This window comes from Protopterus annectens, chromosome 3.part1, assembly GCF_019279795.1.
Source record: "Protopterus annectens isolate FY-2018-M chromosome 3.part1, PAN1.0, whole genome shotgun sequence".
Classification (NCBI taxonomy): Eukaryota; Metazoa; Chordata; order Ceratodontiformes; family Protopteridae; genus Protopterus; species Protopterus annectens.
The window spans coordinates 633518221-633541459 of NC_056732.1; the positions used below are offsets into that span (position 1 = coordinate 633518221).

Below are 23239 nucleotides of genomic sequence, written 5' to 3' on the forward strand. Positions count from 1 at the left end.
GGAGGCCCGGGGAGAAAAGCTCCAATGTTTATTACAAGTTACAATCAGAAATAGTCATAACAGGATGAAATTTGTAAACACAGTGAGTTAGGACATGAGATACACTTGCAAACATAGCCATAACAAGAAGAAATACATAAGCAAAATTTAGTAGATACTTGCAATACACAACTTTGATAATTTCTAAGACCAAGAGTAAGTTAATAGATGTCATCTAGATATGGTAAAATTAATATCAACAATAGTTGGAAAAAAAAAGGTACGACAATATCATAGAAGGAAGGTACATACTTACAATAGTATCTGACAGGTAGAGAAAAATGTACTAACAGATAGAAAATAAAATTAACTACAATAAACAAATTTACAGACAAAGGTAAAAGTAAAAAGAAGTTATGTCCTTACCATAACGTTCCATGTGGAGTGTTCATCTCGCCTTTGTTCCTACACACGGGTTCGGAGCCGACCCCCGGCCCCGAGTCGGCCGCATCGCAAAGCCCTGAATCCCAGAGAAGCCCGAGACCAGCCCACATCCCACAATCCTCCCCGACACCACTCAGATCTAGCCTGCAAACAAACCAGACCAAAAATCCAACACCTCCGGTGCAAGAACTATACACTCTCTCAGGCATTCAGAGACACTCTCTCACCATAGCAATAACTAAGGGTGGAAACATATAACCCATGATACATGGGACCATATACCCCGGAAGGGGTTAAGACAAGTCGATCAGAATCTAATCCTACCAGCTCTTCCAAAACACGTGGGGAGGGGAAGTGGCTTCACTCACCATCCTGGCAAGCTTATGCCTAGCATTCACCCAATAAAAAGGACCATCATACTTGCCCAGCAGGCACTTCTCAAAATCCCTGTGGAAGAAAAACAAGAAAGTCTTGCACTCACTCAGACACTATATAGGAGCTCTGCTGCTCCCAGCTTCTGAAGCAGCTGTAGTCCTCAGTCAGATTTTCTTGAGGAGAAAAATGGTAGTGCTGTACATAGACACACATTCAGATATGTGATGTGCATCACAGTGCAGTAATAACATATTACAAAAAGGATGTGTAATACAAATATGAGCTACAGAGATGCTATGCCTGAACATACGGTGCACTTGTGACTACAGCCCCAGGACAGGCCAGGAGGCAGGCGTGAGCAGATTAGCATCTGTTATTATGGACAGTACAGTGTGTCGAGACAGTGATTCAGAAACAGCTAAAATAAAGTCACACATTAAACAACTACCATGCTGTAAATCCTGTATAAACAAATCATAAAATGGTGATGCCATACTGCAAGACACCACACAAAGATGAGTAACTGGAAAGAAGAGTTCACTGAATTAAGACACTGAACTTTGAAATAGCCATACTGAAGGAACAGAGGATATCTGGTAATGTATCTCTGAATTATATCGAATACCCATGGTAGATGAAAGAAACAGGGATGTAGTGGAAGTGGTTTAATAAAGTGTGGTAGTGGTAATACTCCACAATGACATGTTATTCACTTCCATCTGTGGGGGGGGGGCACACTGGGGGCAATGTGCATGTAGGGTACAACATGCCAAACAAACACAATGACCCCTGTACACAGTGTGAGACATGACGATGCTTACTATGGGTTGACAGGGTGTGCAGATTATAAAGGTTACAAATGCTGGTGCAGGAAGAGGTGGCATTATAACATGTTCGCAGCTACAGTTTGTAAACAAAAAGGGGAATTGTTACATCACACAACAGAACAGCTGAGTGGGTTCCACATGAGGCTGGGGCTGTATATGGTCATAAAAAGCATCCACTGGCAGCTACACACACTAACACACACTCACACTCACACACACACACACACACACACACACACACACACACACACACACACACACACACACACACACACACACTCACACTCACAGTCTGACTAACATATGTAGCCCGCAGGTGTATATGTATTGTCATGGGTCAATAACAGAAACAAAGGCTGTGAAAATTCTCCATCCAGGAGACTGCATTGTTACAGTAGGGAGAAAGCACATATGGTATTTTAGCCAAAAGTAATATAGTTAAGCTTTTTTGTGGGGAGGGGCAAAATCAAAGTGTACAATAGGTTTGACAAAAAGTAACTAGTATGATATTACATGTCAAGAACAAGGCAGGGGACATTTTTAAGGACCACCAACACAGATGTGGCTGTAAGATGTGGAAGTGCTTCTGGTGTCCCTTTTTGGGGATTTTAAATGGGTCCTCATACTAGGTGTTGGTTGGGATGCAGGAGATGGGCTGATGATGGCTGTATGAATGTCTACAGGAGATGTATAGGTTTGTATTAGATTTACATTACCATATTGTACAGAGCACTGCACGTACAGCAGGACTTATTCAGCAAGAGGCTTCTGCATATCTGTTTCTGTGTACCTGCAGTCTGCAACTGAAACAACCTAAACAACAAAGTATGTAGGTATCCATATGATACTCAAAAATGGTGTAATCTATTAACATGCCCACCATGGGGGTGGGGTTAGACATTTATTTCAGTGCTGGCAGAGGTATTATGTTTTTTGCATGCTTTCACGAGCTCTGTGCTGGGGAGAGTCCAGCAAAACAGGATATCACATGTCTGATATCATTATGCCACCTGAGGCTGCTGCTGATGACAATGTTCACATGGTACAGTCAGATAACATAATGACACTGTTAGCATCACTAACATTGGAGGGCTCACTCACATTCCCACATATAAGGAATCTGAGAAGGGACAAGTCACAACTAGTGTTTGGAAGATGCCCTGTAACTTAGCTTCACACTGGCTACACAGGAATTCCCAGCACTACCTCTGATCTGTAGGAACAACCCACAGAGGAGGTATAGTGGGCTGTGGCAGTGTCATGACTTCAGTCTGTCCCTGACATGGATGCAATACTAGGCATTAATACATGGATGTGCAGGTAGTAATTCTGTGGCAGTCAGCATCTACCCACACCACTGTGGATATTATGAGTGTGACCTGTGGGATGATAAGCAATACCTCTATGTTCTACATGATGATACCAAGCTCCTGCACAGTGACATAGACTATAGGGATAGGCAGTAGATGTTGCTGCTCAGGTCACTGCTGGCTAACATTTCACCCACTGGTGCATCCATTCAGCAGATGGTAACTATTCTCTGGTCAGTCTCTGCAGGCCTCACTGTCAATGGCCATAGCAGGGCCTTGATGTCAGGTAGTTTGTCAGAGGATAGGCATACTCAAATGACACACACATCAGTCTTGACACAGCGTCATTGGCAGCTCTGACCACAGAGGCCACCAGGCTGAAACCTCACCATGCTGGATGCACTTACTCCTATAGTTCTACTTCAGAAATACCCCTGTGGGCAGGCAGACCATCATGCCTACTTGTAGCAATCATCCAGGTTACAGACACTGTTTGTCCATGGCTGGCTTTATACATAGGCAAGATAGGTGGCCACCTAGGATGCCATTCAGCCAGGGCAATTCTCTGGCTTGTTTATGTATTTATTTCAAGATAGAGGAGGAAAATCCTGGTGCGACAGTGCTGCCCTTCAAGATGCCATAATTTCCAATCTTTTGCCTCAGACCCATCCATGCTCTACTTAACAAATTAAGATTAATTTTGTGTATCATAGGTGGGAATGAGCTAAAAAAAACCCAAATTTTGAATTTTGGACTGAATGGACTGAATAGTATGGCCACACTGAGGAACACAAAAGCAGCTGGAAAATTCAATCTAGATAGCAAACATCAAGTTGATTTTTTCCTGTCATTTATCCAGATATTTTGGGCAATGGATGGCTAAGTGTACCTTTCAACATCTGTAAATTTTGTAGAATGTCCTGGATTTCATCTTGTTTTTGCTATGTCCCTCATAAATTATTTGATTTCTAGTAAATTGCTGAGGATAACAGTCAGTTGTTAATGCTAGGCAGCAGTCTTATCCTTCAGAAAATGCATATTGTCACAAAAGCTGTTATTCTATTAAATTTCTAAAGGAATTAAAATAATACATTTTGAACGTTATCTGTCCATTACTCTTGGCTTTGTCATTGTTTGTTGAGCAAGGAAGTTGACAGCTACGCTGCAGAACAGAACAGGTCAGACTAATATACAGTTGTGTGAAGTAAGCTGGAAACTGACTCAGACTTCTCAGAATGTCCCTGATTTTGTCTCATTTTGGTCTGCTCCTCAAAATTTGTGGTTTTCTGGCAAATCATCAGACTTCATTCCTTCAGAAAGCACATAACCTGTTATTTTTCAGGTTTCAAAGTATATAAGAGCTATATTTAAAATCTGTCCCTGATTTTAACCCTTTGTCCCTGATTTTTGCATCAAGATGTTGACAGGTATTTAAACACAATTCTGTGTATCCCTTATTTTAATTATTTAAGTATTTTTTATTTTATTTTTTGAGTTTTACACTTCTATACTTCTGAGATGCACAAAGATAAAGTAACTATAGCTGATCGGGCTGTCTGGGGAGGAAAATGATTAACTGCAGTGTCGTTGTTTTTCTGGCTTTGACTAGTGTGATTTGTGTGGAACAACTTGGAATACTCTAATGTGTGGTTACTATTTGCACAAAACAAAGCTGAATTACATTATATTGCCATCACTGTATCACAATCAAATGTCTGAACCATAGACAGAAGGGATTATAATAGCAGAGTGGGCAGGAAATCTCTCTGGATGAAAGCAACTGACCGTCTCATTGTTTGTTTAGTTTAAACAATCACTTATCTGGTTTTGAAGGACTAGTGTGCATTTTAAGTAAGACAAATGTTTTATTATGATTATTTATTCATTTATTTCCATTTGTTGACTGGGAAAGTCTGAATGTACAACAAATCCTTTTCAGCTGTGACCCATGAAGAAAAGCTCCACACAAAATTATACAATGTCACACATTAATACAAAGAGTAAAAGTCAAATATGATAACAACTGCAGTACAGAGACAACTCGCTGTAAAGTACATGAATGTAAGAACTTGAAGGACATTACTGTGATGATTCTTACTTTTTTACCGCAGTCAGACATCTGAGGTGCACACAATATAACAACTGCAGTACAGAGACACAGGATTAAGCAAAAATTTTCAATAAAGTACATGACCATAAAAACTTGAAGTACATTACTGTGACAATTTTTATTTTTTGCCATAGTCAGATATCTGATGCGCACACAGTCAGTAAAGTGAAAGCAACAAATGAGTACAGGGGACATCTGTGGGGAAAAAGTGACTTGCCATTACTGATGATCACTGTTATATATCAGTCACTGCTCTGGCATGGCAGAAATTGTGACACACTGTATTGTATTTGCTTAAATCAGTGAAAAATTAGTATTGCTATGCTGTATTCATGTGTATGTGTGTGGGGGGGGGGGTGCACCCTCTTTACAGTAACAAGTTCACCATGATTTCTTAGACTTTCCATCACAAACATCAGCACTGCACATAAGTAGTCATCATTTGTGGTTCGGCATAACCAGAACGTGTGTGAAAGCAACTGCTTACTGGTACAGTGAGTAGCACTGTCATCTCAAAGTGATTGGCTTTGGTTGAATTTATAGCTGTGGCTTGTCTGAATGGTGTCTGCATACCCTCCATATATCTGTAGGTGTTTATGTATGTATGTGTGTATATCTATATAGATATATATATGTATATATATATATATATATATATATATATATATATATATATATATACACACACACACATGGGTCTACCTGACATGGTCGACAGTTCATATGGTCAACAGTTCATTTGGTCGACAGTTCATTTGATCGACAAGCATTTTAGGTGGGGGGCTGTGCCCCACACCCAACTATATATATATATCAACTCCAGGGTCGCACAACATGGGGGAAGGGGGCAAATCTGCTTGTCGACCAAATGAACTGTCGACCAAATGAGTGTCGACCATATGAACTGTCGACCATGTCAGGCAGACCCACACACATGTATATATATATATATATATATATATATATATATATATATATATATATACACACACACACACACACACACACACACACATATATATATATATATATATATATATATATATATATATATATATATAGGTTCATAGGTTCATACTAGGCTATCTGCCCTGGGGCATTTATAAACCTAGACCGATTGTGTTTGGCTTACACCACACCTTGATTTGAGTATACTGTGCCCTTTTTAAAGTTTAGTTTACTGTGCCTCTGTCTAATAGTGACACGGAAGTAATCCCGGGACAAACCTACGATCCCCCATCCACTCATCAAGATTCTTCTTGAAGAGAGTCAGTGAGGTGCTCTGCCTAACATGAATTGGAATTCTATTCCAGAGCGAAGGGAGCCTCTGGGTTATGAATCTGTCCCTCCAGCATGTTCTATTTATTTCTGTGCTGAGGTTCAAGTCCCTCGAGCGTGTGGCTGTAAGGGATTTAGATTTACTGAGGTGGAGCATGTCCATTAATTCTGGGTTGGACATAGCTTTATATGTCAGGCATAGATCGCCTTGAAGTAGGCGGTATGCAACTGAGTAGAGCTGGAGTCTTTTTAACCGAGCAGCATATGGCATCTGTTTGAGTCCCTTGATCCTCCTGGTGAGGTACTTTTGGGGTCTTTCCAATTGCTGCAGGTGTCAGGTAAGGTACATCCCAAAGGGGGCATTGTATTCTATGATGGGCCTGATGAGGGATGAATAAAGGGGCACGATTACCTCTCTTGATCTAGATGTGAATCCTTTCATGATGAGGTGGGCTATGTAGAAGGTCTTTCTAACCACTTTGGCAATGTGGTTGTCAAAGGAGAGATTGCTATCAACTTGGGTCCCCAGATCCCTAATTACTTTCTCTGTACTTAATGGGTTACCACCTATGTGGCAATTTGTGGGCACATTATTTTTGCCAAAGGGTATGACTATACATTTTTTGGCATTTAGCTTTAGACCATGGCTCTGGCACCAGTTATCCGTCTCTGCGAGACCTTTTTGAAGGATGTTTGTGTCAGCTGGAGAGTCGATTATGGCACCCAGTTTGCAGTCATCTGCGAACTTGGTGAGCCATAGTCTCCCACGTTGGCCTGTACCTCAGAAAAGTAAATACCGAACAAGAGAGGTCCCAGGAAAGAACCTTGTGGGATGCCACTTGTGACCGGTTTTGAGTCTGACACGGCTCCAGCAACTCTGACTCTGTGGGTTCTGTCTTTGAGCCAGTTTGCGACCCATCTTGTGATATAGGGGTTTATATTTAGGCTGGATAGCTTATCTATGATGCCCAAATGGGGTACTGTGTCAAATGCCTTCACGAGGTCCAGATAGGCTGTGTAGACTACCTTCCCTTCATCTATGGCCTTGGTGACTGTTTTGAAGAAGTCGACCAGGTTCAAAAGGCAGGATCTGCCCTTGATGAAGCCAAATTGGGTAGGATCTAGTGTCTGTAGGTCCCCAATGTCTTTGTTTATGAGTTCCATGATGATCATCTCCATAGCCTTGCAGACTAGGCTGGTCAGGCTTATGGGGCGATAGTTTCCAGGGTCCGCAGAGGCACCACCTTTGTGGAGTGGGACCACTGTTGCTGTACGCCATTCTTTGGGCACATATTCTGTAGTGAGGCTGAGATTGTACAGCAGTTTTACTTGAGGGATTAGTTCTTCTTGGAGTTCATGTAGGACGCAACCCGGGACGCCATCTGGTCCCACGGAATCAGTGTTTTTTTGCTTTGGAGAGGGCGGCCTTCATCTGAGCATCAGAGATGTTTGGGAGGCTGCACTCTGCCGGGATAGATACTTGCTCTTTTAGGGGGGAGGGGTGGAGAAGTTTGCACTGAACCTGTCTGCCAGGATATTGGCGATGTCTGTGGGTTCAGTGTATTTTTTGTCATTTAGAATCAACTCAGAACAAGTCTGGGAGTTGCATCCCAGGTTCCTAACATAACTGAAAAAAGCCTTATGATTGTCTTTAGTGTCCTGTGCAATTTTTCTCTCGAGGCTGGCCTTGGAGGATTTTATGAGGGATTGTAATTTTTTGCTAGTACTGATCAGAGATGCCTTCCCTTTTAGGGATTTTGCTCTATCATTTAGTAGCTTCCTCCTTCTGTTGTACAGTTTATTTATGGCTGGGGTCCACCAGACTGGACGCCTGCCTTTGGATGATTGGGTCTTGATTTTGTTTGGGATAGCATGATGCATGCATTCCTGGAGATGTCCGTAGAATGCGTTTATATAGGATTCTGCAGTTTGGGCCGTAGTTTCCACTGGCCCTGGGGCCTTGAAGGATTCCACTTCGGTTTTGAGAAGTGTGAAGTTCACTTTTGAGAAGTTTTTCACTGTGGTTTTCTGGGCTGGGGGTGGGGTCAGGATGTGGCTATCCAGTGAAATTAATTTATGGTCTGATCTTACCAATGAGGGATATACTTCTGGTATGGAGCATAGAGTCCCCATGTTGGTAATGATCAGGTCTAGTATGTTTTCCCCTCTTGTGGGAGTGGTGACTAGTTGTTCCATAGCATTTGAGTTTATAAATTCCAGGAACCTTTGGGCTAAGGTGCTGGGGCTTGAGTAATGCTCCCAGTCAATGTTTGGGTAGTTGAAGTCACCCAATATAATGGTGTTTGGAGAGATCTTCATGTTCTCCAATGTTTTCAGGAAAGCAGAGTGGGATTCCTGACTTTGAGAGGGTGGTCTGTAGGATGCTATAAACTGAAAAGCAGTCTTGCCCACTGTCAGTTGCACATGGATGGTCTCCGATACTTTGTGCAATGCCACTAACCTGGAGGTGTGGATATCCTTGATAAATATGGAAACTCCCCCTCCTTTTGTGGTTCGGTCCGGGTTTTGGGGCTGAAAGGCATGATATGAGGTATAACCTGGTAGTGCTGGGGTGCTCTCTGGAGCCTTGAACCAGGTTTCTGTCACTGCACAGATATCGATGTTCTCCATACTGAGGAGAGCTTCGAGTGCATGCATCTTGAGGTTAAGACTTCTGGCGTTTAGCAGCATTACCCTTAGTTTCTTGTTCCTTGTGCTGTCTATGGAGGTGGGTTTGACTTTTGAGCCTTGCCTAAAAAAGGCACTATGGGGGTGGCAAGAGCCTTTGCCAATATCCGAAAGCCCAGGGGTGACAGGTGCAAGCCGTCCCTAGCGAAGCAACGTGGCTTATCGAGCATGTCATCCCAGGCTGACAGACACTGGATCCCCTTTGAATGACAGCAAAATTTTAGCCAATTGTTAAAATCGATCATTTTTTTCTTTATACTGTGGCATCATTCTAGGTGAGGGTAAGATGCTGCTCAAGGTCAGGGTCATACCGGCCTGGGCTACATGATCAGAGAGCTCCTCTATGTCTCTTTTCATGTAGTCGAGGGAGGTACGTCTCAGGTCATTCATGCTAGCATGTACAATGACTGAATCATATTTGTATTTGCTTTGGAGTGACCTGAGTGCTTGCGTTATGTGGCGGATCCTAGCGCCCGACAGGCAGCTCACTGTGACCTTCTCTTTATTCAGCCTGGTGAGCGGGTCGTCAGTGTGTCTGACAATAGAGTCACCTATTACAAGAGTATCAGGTGTGTTATTCAGCCTTAAGGGCTGTGACTGCTTGGCACACTGACTTTGTGTGCTATGTGTTGTACGTGTTTTGTTTTGGGGTAGCATTTGCTTGGATGTCTGCTTTGGAGGTCTCTGTTGCTTAGGTAGATTTTTATTTAGAGCCTCCGAGTATGTTTTTGTGTTTTTATGTGTTTGGTTCGCTGTTGTGGTGGGACTATGTGATACTGGAATTGTGTTGTGTGAGGTTACCTTCTCCTCCTGACTGGTTACACCAGTTTTGAGATGAGAGAGCTCAGCCTCCAGTTTGGCTATATGGTTGCATCTCTCATATATATTTGAACCTGTTTGGAGGAGGAGAGGGTTGTCCGTGTACATGAGACAGTTGTAACATTGCCTCAAAATTCCCAGATTCACCAGCTGGACTGGAGAGGAAACCATTGACTGACCTTTGGACATGCTAGAGTAATATAGGGAACTGAATTAAAATGGACCAATAGGGGACAAGGTAATCGTAGAGAGTATAAGAGTAAGTAGTGCTTATGGTTTATTAGTGCTAACTTGTAAAATTACTTATTTGGACCAGTGAGGGGCCTTAGAATGAGAATATGGTGTTTAATTTGAGAGATAGAGCAGTTCTAAGGGAAAAAGTGAAGAGCAGACTTTGTGGAGCCAGGAATAGTTTAAACCCAATTAGGCGGTGCTGCCCGATGTTGCGCTATGCGCAAAAACACGCAAAAGAGGGTTTTAAGAGAGGGAGATCAAGGAGTTAGGAATTGACTCAAAATGGCCAATAAAACTACAGTTTCAAGGCAGTAACCACTCCCACAGGGGCAGACAGGCTGCTCAATGTTTATCACTGCCACTGATGAACACAGAGACTTCCCTTTAGCCCAAGCAAACAATGGCCTCCAAGAAACTTACAAACAGTTCAAAACAGCAAATCTGTAACTGAACTTTTTTAAATCTCAGAAAAGTGGGAAAAAAGCAAGATTTTTTTTGTTTTTTTTAAGGAAAGCTTAGGTTCATATATATATCTATCTATCTATATATATATATATATATATATATATATATATATATATATATATATATATATACACACACACACACACACACACACACACACACACATACTGCATATATATATATATAAATATACGTATATATATATATATATATATATATATATATATATATATATATATATATATATATATATATATATATACACACATACATACTGCACACACACACACACACACACACACACACACACACACATACATATATATATATATATATATATATATATATATATATATATATATATGGATAGATAGATATATATGCTCAGGTTTCCTCCAACACCCCAAAGACATATCATAGGTGAACTGGTATTCTTCCAATTTGCCTGTATGTAAGTATGGGTGTGCGTGTGTATGTTTGTGTCAGTGAGAAATCAGTGCATCAAGTGATAGACCTGGCATGCCAGGGTCAGCATCAGTGTGTGTAGGTGTGTACGTGTACAAACTAAACTTACCATAACAGTAGATGTTCAAGTGATGACTGACGAAGTAGCCCAATCTATATGGGTTATAGCCTGATACGGATATAACAGTCATCCATCTTCCAAAGCTTCAGGATGCCTGCCACTTGCCAAAACCATTAGTCAGCTGGAGCTGAGCTGTCTAAAAGTCTGGTTTGGGCACTAAGCTCTTCAGAGCTTCTGTGCCAGCTCACAGATAGGGAAACTAAAGCCCTGAGAAGGACGATGCTAGGAAAATAATACTAAATTTGCACACTTGGGCATAAAAAACGTATTAAAATAAGAGGATGGAGGAAGAGAGAGACCACTACAGCAGTGAGCATCCAAGCATCAACTGTTATGGTACATTTACTTGTTCAACTGCTTCATGTTCTTCATAGGGATCACTGCTGCAGCAGCCTGAGCTATATGGGTAGATTACCATAGCTTAAGATAGGTTCACAGGTTATTACCAAGCTACAGATCACTAGAGCCCTTACATGGCTTGCTGTGCACCCAAAACCATATGGGAATCGAGTATCATGGGCATCTATATGGGAAACATATTAGTAGGGAGGTAACTACGGATTTGTGGGGGGGGGGGGTTGTTAGGATAATACTTTTCTGTGCCAGACCAGTGTGTAAATTTACAATTGTCCATCCAGTTGTCAAGGTCTCATTTGAATAGGGTCAGGGATGAACTCTATTTTACATGGATGGGAGACTATCACACAGTGCAGGGATTCTTTGGGACACATATCTGTCTTTCCAGCATGTTTTGTTTATGTCACAACTGAAGTTCAGACGCCTGGACCTAGTGTTTCTAGTACTGCTTGTTTTACACATATGCAACAGATACATCAGGGCTTGGTCTGAGGAAGCTCTGTAAGCTAGAAAAAGATCCCCTCTCAACTGCTTATATGAGACTGAATACAGAGATTGAGCCCTTAGATGATCAGTGTAGGACAGGGTGTTCATGCCCTGAATTCTCCTGGTGAGAAACCTTTGTGGGTATTAAAACTGTTGTAAGTGTCTGGCTAGAAACATACCAAAGGGGGCACTGTATCCAATGACAGGTCTGATAAGGGTCAAGTGGATGGTACTATGACTTCCTTGGACCTGGATGCTATACCCTTACCTATAAGTTGGGGGAAATATAACGATTTTATTATTTTAGCTACATGTGGGTCAAAGGACAGATTGCTGTCTACATATGTTCCCAGATCCCTTACTACTGGGTGTTTTATTTATGGAGTAAATAACTTGGGTTGACAGTTTCCTAAAGGGCATTATAATGCATTTTTGGTATCAAATTTTAGGCCATAGCTTTGGCACCAGTGATTTGTCTGTGTTAAACCGACTTGCAAGATGTTGGTGTCTTGGGGGAAATTTATAATAGCTCCCGATATACAGTCACCTGTGAACTTGTGAGCCAGAGACCTTGAACATTAGCGTTGACTTCTGAGAAGTAAATACCAAACATGAGTGGGCACAAGCACTGAGTCCTTGGGTACTTTGCTGGTGACTGGTGACTCTCTGTTTGTGAGTACCAGCTCCAATATGTTTGATGTATGCACTATCTGTTCCAGTGTGTTTGTATTAATAAAGTCCAGGAAGCATTATGCCCGTGAGTTTGAGGCAGTGTACATTTCCCAGTCTATAGAAGGGTGGTTAAAGTCATCCATGAAAAGGGTGTAAGGTTGGATGGTGAGTGCTTCCAGCAGGCTTAGGTAAGAGTTGTGAGACTCTAGGGGCATAGTTGGTGACTTGTAGTTAATCATGATCTAGTGAGGGACTTTATCTATGGTGACCTGTATGTGGATGAGCTCCATGATGTCATCCTGTTTAACTAACCTGGAGTTATGTTTGTTGCTAATGTAGAATGAAACACCTCTACCTTTGGCCCCAGTCTACGTTGTTGTTGGTTTAAATGTGTGGAAGGCATCACAGCCTTGCACTTCTGGAGTACTTTCTATGGCTTTAAAATAAGTCTCAGTCATGGCACAGATGATGTGTACGTTTTCCAGAATGAGGAAGGCTTGAAAGGTATGGATTTTTTGTTTAGGCTCAAAGCATCGAGCAGTAACACCTTAAGGTTGCTTGCAGACTTTTTCATCATGTTTGTGGTTTTGTCTTTTTGGCATTGCTTAAAAAGGCTTGTGTGGGCAAAGTTTTAGCCAATATCTAAAAACCTAGGGGGAATGAGTGCAACCCATCCTTGGCAAGGCAGTGAATTCTTTTGACTATGTCTTCCCAATCTGACATATATTGGATCCCTATGGAGTGACACCACAAACCAAGCCAATTATTAAAATCAATCAATTTATATTCATACTGTGGCATCGTCCTTGGTGAAGATAGAATGTTGCTCAATGTAAGGCTCACAACTATCTATGACACATATTTTGAGAGATCCATTATGTCTCTTTTCATATATTCTTGTGAGGTATGTTTCAGGTTATTTACACCTACATGGACTATGATAGAATTGTATTGGTACCCGAGGTACACTAACTTGAATGCATGTGTGATACGCACTAAAAATTGTCTTCTGCTTGTCTAACATGGTGAGTGGGGCATCTGTGTGTTGCACAATGAAGTCCTCAATGACAAGAGTATTAAGTAAAGTATATTTATCGTAAAATACTGGTAGAGCAAACCAAGGCACAAAATCAACGAAAATATCATAAAAACGTTTTATTTGTGTGAGCGCTTTCACAGCTTAGACTTGCCTCTTCATCAGACATTCTAAAACCATTTTAACTGTTACATTTTAAAGAATTCTCTTGCCAATGGCAACACATTAACATTCATTGTTTAATTAAACTATTAAAGGCACATGCCACATTTGACAAGCATATATATATATATATATATATATATATATATATATATATATATATATATATATATATATATATATATATATATATATATATATACTAAAACATAAATAAACTTATGTACATAAAAATATAGAAATATACATTAACAAAACACTTCATATGAACCTAACATATAAACCATGTATTCTTTTATTTAAACCCACTATTTTTTAAACCTCCTGTTCTTTAAAATAGGCTTGATGCATATTTTATCATTCAGCCCTCTACCTTTATTACCTCTCATTCTAATGATCCATCTCAGTTCAGTGGATTCCACCTTATTCTCTATGTCACCCCCACGAACATTGTCATATATTACCTCCAAAACCATAAATTTAAAATTATGCGATGTATCATTTAGTGCAATATGTTTAGCCAAAGCATTAGTGCATATAGAATTGTTTATACAATAAATATGTTCTCTTATTCTGTCACGAAGGCGACAATCTGTTTTACCTATATAGAAACTATTACAGGTCTGGCATATAGCTAAATATACTAAATGGATGGTGTTACAATTAGCTCGGACCTGGAAATGAAGAAGTTTTCCTGTATCAGGATGTAAAAACTCACTCGAACTATCAATAAACTTACACCAGTTGCAGTTTTTACAAGGGAGAGTACCATTAACTTGATTTAAATCAGTATGCGTAGCTTCTTTGGGGAAGCATAATAACCTTTTCAGATTCTTTTTATTTTTATATGTAACCCTAGTTTTTTCGCCCACTATGGAGGCTACTTCTAAGTCAGTAGTTAGTATAGACCAATTATTTTTTACAACTTTCTCTATACTACGGGTGTTTCCTGAATGTGAAAGAGGCATCATAAGCCGATGTTCATCTCTGTCAATCTGCGAAGAATTTCCTCTTAGTCTATCTGAAAAATACGGTTTCCCCTCATTACTACGTGACTCTGCTACCTTGTTTAAAACAGTGTCAACTTCTCTTTGGCTATAACCTCTTTGACTAAATCGCATTGAGAGAGAGAGAGAGAGTTACTTTATTAAAATCTGCATTACTAGCATTTAACCTGGATGCACAAAGGACTTGGCTTTTGATAATATTGCGATAAATATCCGACCTTTTTTTGTTATGGGATGGTGATTTAAATTCATTTTTGAAATTCTATGAATTTTTAAATTCATCTACTTCATTCTTAAAATTCACCACTAGTCATTCTATGAGTTCTATAAATTTTCTGGATGTAACCATTTTTAGGTTACCAGATAATACATTTTCTACCAAAACTTATAGAAAGAGTTGTTATAGCAACAACTATTTACATAGAAAAAGTATGCATCCACCACATATTTATCGCAATATTATCAAAAGCCAAGGCCTTCGTGCATCCAGGTTAAATGCTAGTGATGCAGATTTTAATAAAGAAACTCTCTCTCAATGCGATTTAGTCAAAGAGGTTATAGCCAAAGAGAAGTTGACACTGTTTTAAACAAGGTAGCAGAGTCATGTAGTAATGAGGGAAACCGTATTTTTCAGATAGACTAAGAGGAAATTCTTCGCAGATTGACAGAGATGAATATCAGTTTATGATGCCTCTTACACATTCAGGAAACATCCGTAGTATAGAAAAAGTTGTAAAAAATAATTGGTCTATACTAACTACTGACTTAGAAGTAGCCTCCATAGTGGGCGAAAAAACTAGGTTTACATATAAAAATGAAAAGGTTATTATGCTTCCCCAAAGAAGCTACGCATACTGATTTAAATCAAGTAAATGGTACTCTCCCTTGTAAAAACTGCAACTGGTGTAAGTTTATTGATAGTTCGAGTGAGTTTTTACATCCTGGTACTGGAAAACTTTTTTATTTCCAGGTCCGAGCTGATTGTAACACCATCCATTTAGTATATTTAGCTATATGCCAGACCTGTAATAGTTTCTATATAGGTAAAACAGATCGTCTCCTTCGTGACAGAATAAGAGAACATATTTATTGTATAAACAATTCTATATGCACTAATGCTTTGGCTAAACATATTGCACTAAATGATACATCGCATCATTTTAAATTTATGGTTTTGGAGGTAATATATGACAATGTTCGTGGGGGTGACATAGAGAATAAGGTGGAATCCACTGAACTGAGATGGATCATTAGAATGAGAGGTAATAAAGGTAGAGGGCTGAATGATAAAATATGCATCAAGCCTATTTTAAAGAACAGGAGGTTTAAAAAATAGTGGGCTTAAATAAAAGAATACATGGTTTATATGTTAGGTTCTTATGAAGTGTTTTGTTATTGCATATTTCTATATTTTTATGTACATAAGTTTATTTATGTTTTAGTATATATATATATATATATATATATATATATATATATATATATATATACGCTTGTCAAATGTGGCATGTGCCTTTAATAGTTTAATTAAACAATGAATGTTAATGTGTTGCCATTGGCAAGAGAATTCTTTAAAATGTAACGGTTAAAATGGTTTTAGAATGTCTGATGAAGCGGCAAGTCTAAGCTGTGAAAGCGCTCACACAAATAAAACATTTTTATGATATTTTCATTGATTTTGTGCCTTGGTTTGCTCTGCCAGTATTTTACGATAATTGTTCTATTAACCACGGTTGTGGTTTTAACTGGCAGTGCATTCATACCTCTGTAGAACGTTTATCTTCTTCTTTCTTCTTCTAAGTAAAGTATATGCTTGCCTTATGGGCTTTGCTGTTGGGGACCATTGGGTGTAGGCTGGTGTTGCTTTTGGTTGTGCTTTAGTGATTGTTGAGGAGCAGTATTGTCATTAGGTGGCTTTGGAGGTCTTTGGGATTTGGGAAGGTTTATTTTAAGTGCCTCAGCATAAGACAATCTGTATGTGTGGTCAATGGTATGTATTTGAGGGATGTAGTGTCAGTATTCCTGACAACCTTGTTTGTATGGGAGGTTTTTGTCTCCAAGGAAGTTGTGTATTCACATCTCTAACATACCATGTTATTTTCTTTAGTGATTAAATGTCTGTCTGAGAACATGAGACAACTTCTGCATTGCCTTAGGATACCCAAACCTACCAAAACTGGCTACAGAGATATTTGGAAATTGCATATCCATGTCGTCCAGTTCTGCAATATTTATTTATTTATTTTATTTAACATTTGTTAACCGGGAAAGTCCGACTTGGAACGACCCAATTTTCAGTGGAGGCCTGGGGAGAAATGCTCCAGACGCATGTCTTTGTAACGTGGGAGGAAACCGGAGCACCCAGAGGAAACCCACACGAATGCAGGGAGGACATGCAGACTCCACACAGAAGGCACCCCAGCCGAGAATTGAACTGGAGGACCTCTTGCTGTGAGGCAACAATGCTACCGCTGCACCACTGCACCGTCAATAGTGTGGGCTGTTTAGGATTAAGAACTGTGTTTTAACATAGATCTTCTAGGGTAGCTTCTGGGGTTAAGGGCAAGATGTTATATAATGCTAGGATATGGTAGTGATATTCTATGAGCAAGCTAGCTGCTCTAACATTATTTTTGTACAATACCATACAGTTTAATAGATTTTGGATCTAATCTTAACTTTGTAGAAAAGTTTACTGTCTAGTAGTTTGCTACTATACAGAGCACTGCTAACAGCCACTGCCTGGTGAGCAGCTCTGTGCAAACTAGCCTGATTTATAGCAGAGAGAAAAAAACTTGCAAGTTGACTGCTATGTTGTCTAGTTAATAAAGAATTAAACTTCCTGCAGTGCTTCCCAACTCAGAAAGACCAGGTAGACACCTTCTGCCACAAGATGGAGGATCCTGGAATTTCTTAATGTCAAAGCACAGTAAAAGTGGCTCTCAAGTGCAGATTAAACAACAATCAATTATGTCCCTGGTAATTCGCCCTTCTGCAATGGGATTTGGAGGCACACAGAACTAGAAATGCCAACAAACAGAGAAACGACTTGGATGTCTCTGGATGCATTTGAAACACTAGAAAAGTGTTACAGGGTTTTCTCTAAGAGAATAAATGGACCTTGCAAACTTGCCCAGTTCAATATCTAACCTAATTCAAATATCAGGATCACTGACAGACATCTTGACAATGGCTCTGGTATGCCATGCCTGGTGCAGCAGCACAAAAACCCTTTTCTAAAGAGTTTCTTGGCTGGGGGTTCAGATAAGTGACATACACCATGTCATCAACACTTACCAGTTTGTGCAGGACTTTCAGCAAAGCAGTCTGAGCCACCATCTGACCTAACCTGAAAGCCAGAATTACTAACTTGAACCCCCTAGCACTGATCTCAGGGTTGTGACTTCCAGTGCTGCAGTACAAACTGTATCTTTCTGAAAGGCTTCTCTCAGGGTCTCCTGACATAGTTGGCCTAATAGGAACAGATGAATGTTTAGCCTACATAACTTGGCAGAGGTTCCAGCAATGCTATACCTACCTCTGCTCCATAAATTACTCCTTTCTGTGGGGCTTTCACTAGAATCTCCTTATTTGTCATTTGGCTTAACAAAACCAGAGAGGAAAGTTACCAGGCTATGTACACTGGTAACAGTTTCAGAGATATCCCAAATTATGCCTCTGAACTGCCTCCATTAAGGTCTCATGAGCCTTTACTTAACCTAACCTGGATAGCAGAATTTCTTACTTACTCGCCTTAGCATGTATTATGCATACATCACTGCACAAACAGCCCCCTTATGAACTGCTCCTTACCTAGACTAGACAGCAGAATACACTGCTTATATGTCTTTACAGGGGTTCTGATCTTGGATCTGGACCTTTTTTTACCCACAGGTTATCCTAATTAGAAAATCAGAATTACTAACTTACATACTTTGGCAGCTGTTGTGGTTACATCAGTTTCTGTAGTTATATATTACCCCTTTTCTCCTAAGCTGCTATTACTGCATCTTGACTCATCCTATGACCTAATTTAAATAACAGAATTACCAGCTTATATACCTTGGCAGTGGCTCTGGGTATGTCACGTCCAGTGCTGCAGCACGAATAACACCTTTCTGAAGAGCTTCCACCAGTGCATCTTGATCGACCACTTGACCTAATATGGCAATAAAATATTTTGTTAGTCAAAACTCATTGAGGAAAGTCAAGTTTGATTTTAAAAGGATTACCTAAAAGGTCTGGCTAGAATCTAGCACAGAAGCATAAGCAATGATGAGGACTTTATAAGGTTTTTTCACAACAGGTGTATTCCCCTGAATCTGTCTCCATCTAGCATTTTATTTGTCACCCAGAGTTCAGGTAGTACCCATGTGAGCCACATTGCCATCAGGCATGTTACAGTAGGTTAGCTTAGCGAGAAAGCAGACTTAATTTATTGCCAAACTAGTAACCTCTCAGCCAGGGCCAGTCTCTGGTCAACTGGTGCCCTCGGAAAAAGGTCTCCACAATGTTCCCTCAACACCATCCGATGCTCCCATCTGGGTCTACCAACACCATGCAGATTACTGGAAAAGCTCCCCTGCTAGATCGGCACCCTAGGCGGTCACCTAGTTGGCCTATGCCTAAGGCCAGCTATGCCCTCAGCCTGGTAATCAGTGGAAGGCATTCCATTTTTCTCATCCTTCCCAGATATAGACATCACTGCATTCTAATTGTAGGAGATGCTACACACTTACTATAGCCTCTTTTCAGTTCTGCCAGCAAATGATTGATCACCCAGTCTCTACTAGGAGGCAATCAGAAATAATGGTGAAGGCCTTTCCTCTGTGCCAGCAAACCAAATAACTGATTAAGGAATTCAATATTTTACAGCACTCTGCTGTTTTTCCAAGATGAACCTAAAGACACAATGTTTAGATGATTTTTTTACTCGTTCTGAGAAAGAGAACAATTAATTTGTAACCTAAAATTACAAAGTTTACATTTTGATCTACAAATCAAAATATTTCTAAACTGTAACACTGAAGCAGGCTCTTCTTTTATAATGTAGCTGATACTGTTCCAGAATGCATAATAATGATACTGATTAGGCTATGAAGCTCTTTAGTAAAAGCTTATTTGAATGGATACTGATGTCTAATTTACAATTGCACATGAACTCAGGAACTGTACTGCTCCTATTTCATCATTCTCAGTATTGCCCTTTCAATGATCTTTTCCTGAAAATAGGATATCTTCCCTTGATATTATTCTTATCTAGAATAAACTCTTAACCTTTTGTAGTTGGAGACTACCCCTCCACCGTTTCACTGCTTAACTTTGTAATCTCTTTGCCCAGACTAGGTGCTAATAAATCCCAGTACTTGCAATGAGCTTAGATTTCACACAATGAAACACACAGTGAAAATCTCCAAGCCACACATAACAGTGGGCTTCTTTTTATATTTAGCTTTTAGGACAGATCTTTTAAAAAACAGGAAGCAGTACTGCACAGTGGTTGAAGTTCTTTCTCCCTCTTTTTCTTATCTTTCTTAGTATTTATACTCCCACTATTTTATCTCACTTCATTACTTATTTTGTTACCTTATTTCTTTTTCAAATATACATTCTCCCTTTCTTATCAAGCGTATATCTTTTTTTATCCTTTCCCTTTGCCTGTTTCACTTTAACAGGCATGTTGTACCTTCTTCTACTTAATATATTTTCTAGACAGGAATGCAATGCATTTTTAAGGCAACACATTGTTTATGATTAAAGTCCATAGCCTTTTATTGTACTCACTGTGTTGTGCTCCTTTACCATTGTTTATAACACTTGGCAGTATCCCCTCTTGTTTGTATAGCTCTATTTTATTTTCATTTCTTGCACAGTACTATGTCATTTAATTATGTTTTAGCGTCTTTTGGGCTGATTGGCTGATCCTGAAATGGATCCTCTTGGATCCATGTTCTATGCAGGTTAACAAATCTAAATGAATGAATAAATAAATAAATACAAGTTTTGGACTGTGAAAGTGAGTACCTGAGTCTGAATAACATTCACTTACAGTCAATATTAAGTGCCCCTGACAAAGTCACCTAACTTGTTTTCTGAGGTCTTTCCTGTAAAGAAACTTGAGGTTCCTTCAGTTGAATCTGCTAGTTAACAAAATGAAAAAAGACTTTTAGTATATGAACTAACAAAACATATGAATTTAGAAGTTCCACAAAACAGAAACAGTTATACTGACTAAAGTTTTCAGATCTGCTTCTTCTTACTTTAGTCTCAGCAGCTATTAACTGGTCCAGTTTTTACTGTGCAGGTATATGCCAGTTCATAGTTCATAGTTCAGTACTAGGCTACCTGCCTTTCAGGTCATTTTAAGCCTAGCCAGTTACCCCATGTGAGAATCAAACCCTGCACCTTGTGTCTGCAAGGTAAACACCTTAACCATTAGGCCAATCTCCCACCCCAAGATTAGAACATGCAACCATGTACACAATCTTCACAATAACCTACCACTAAGCTACCATTAGAAAATAATAAAATTATAATATTGCAGCACAAACATAGTTATATAATGAATTAGCAAAGAATTCATCAAACCCCCTCTACCCCCTCAAAATAATTATTGTTTCTTAGAATTTTGCTCTAGTTCCATTTTCAAGATGACTTTCTGAAATGATTCCTTAATTGGTTTGGAATTATCAGTTCACACATATGTCAGTTGTACTCCATTATATATACCTACTGCTTTTCTAATTTCAGTGCAGTTTTCAGACTATATGCACATAATGTCCTGTTCTATTTCCAGTCCAGTCATTTATGAACTTACTTATCAGGAAATTGTATTCTGTGGCATTGAATTCTAAGTAAATTCTCTAATGCCTTACAATTTCCCCATAATTCAGTGTTATGCATGGCACCATTATGATGGATTCAGTTATAGTTTATCCTTTAAATATTTTCAGTTTAGTTTGATATTAGCATATGCCTCCTTGATCTATAAAGATGCATTTAACAAATAAACACATGCAAGTGTGCTGTTTTCTAGATGTACCATACAAATGCTGCCAGTCTTCTTTCTTGTCTACTACAATGTTATTTGGATTAGCGAGGAAAGTCTGTTAACAAAGTATCATGGTGTCACATTACACCTGGTGCTAGTGACAAGGCCTTTGGACTAAGATCCTGGCAATACAGGTTCTGGCCAGTTAGAGAAGATAAAGTATCCAGAGGCCAGCTCTCCTACAGCCATCCTCTTGGGAGACTGTGGGTGAAAGCTGCAGATAACTGATTCCAAGCTGAGCTTAGGGCAAACTGATGCTGTGGAACTGACACTGGGGATGGGTGGGGGAAGCAGACATCATAGCACCTTGCACTGTAGTGTGAATTCAACATTCTGATGTTATTCCATGTCACTGGAGTCATCTGACTCAAATAGCTTCAGTATCCTCTGTGTTGATCTAGTCTCAATAGCTCTACCGTGACTTCTTTCATCATACAATCATTGACCCAATCTGTGAACTGACATCCTGGGGGAAATAAACATAGGACTAGCAGGGAGGAGCTGGAAGTCATTGACTGCACATTTTAATGATCATAAAAAAAAAATAAAACTTATAATTATTTGTCTTACTTTTTTCCTTAACAAATTAGCTGAATAGCAAATCACCTCCCTGCCAACAAGTCTACTATAGCTCCAGTAGTATACTATAGTACCCCTAACATTTTGCCCTGTATACTTTGATCTATATTTGGATGGCACCTTTTTGTCACTTTCCTTTATCTAGCCTGAATATAGTGAATATGGGTGACTTGTTTAGGATGTCAAATTAGTTACCAGTGAGTTTTTTACTTTCTCCTTTCCTCCAAGACTACATTAATGCTATCTTTTCATCTGTACATATGAAAAGAACTGCACATGTTGCTTATAGTACATATACAATTATACAAACTACGCCATTTAAATTATTTTTTTTCTGTACCACTCTTGATTTGTTTACACATTATTAGATGGTTTATATGCTTCTGTTGTAGCTCCCAGCCTGTGACTGATAGGGTCCTTCTGGGATAAGAACCCAGTTAAAAACATACATAAATAAATTCCCTTCTCCTAAATTTCAATTCCCTGTCATTACTATTACATACCTCTCAACTGTCCCGAATTGCTAGGTTTTTATCGTTTTTTGAAGTCCAAATGATGGGGTGCCAAGATTCCCGAGTGGCACCCCTTCATTTCTGAATTTCCTGTTTTTTTATTTTTATTTTTTAATTTTTTTCATCTTTTTTTTGGAGTGACATCATCAAGTGGAGGTGTGCGCATTGATGTCAGCTCCATGAGCAGCCTGCCAGCCAGTCGGATTTTGGCTGAGGCTGTTGGTGTTTCTTTACATACCAATGCTGTCTCGCACTGCTGCAA

General features: G+C 39.6%; 1 protein-coding gene across 1 annotated transcript in view; it reads right to left on the minus strand.

The window, feature by feature from the left end:
- LOC122798235 (probable 2-ketogluconate reductase) overlaps nucleotides 1-23239 on the minus strand; it is a 319480-nt gene that overhangs the window by 61503 nt on the left and 234738 nt on the right. Inside the window, exon 5 of the mRNA XM_044067016.1 lies at nucleotides 18898-18994. Within this exon, the coding sequence (XP_043922951.1) occupies nucleotides 18898-18994 (97 nt within the window). The remainder of the gene's footprint in view (nucleotides 1-18897; nucleotides 18995-23239) is intronic.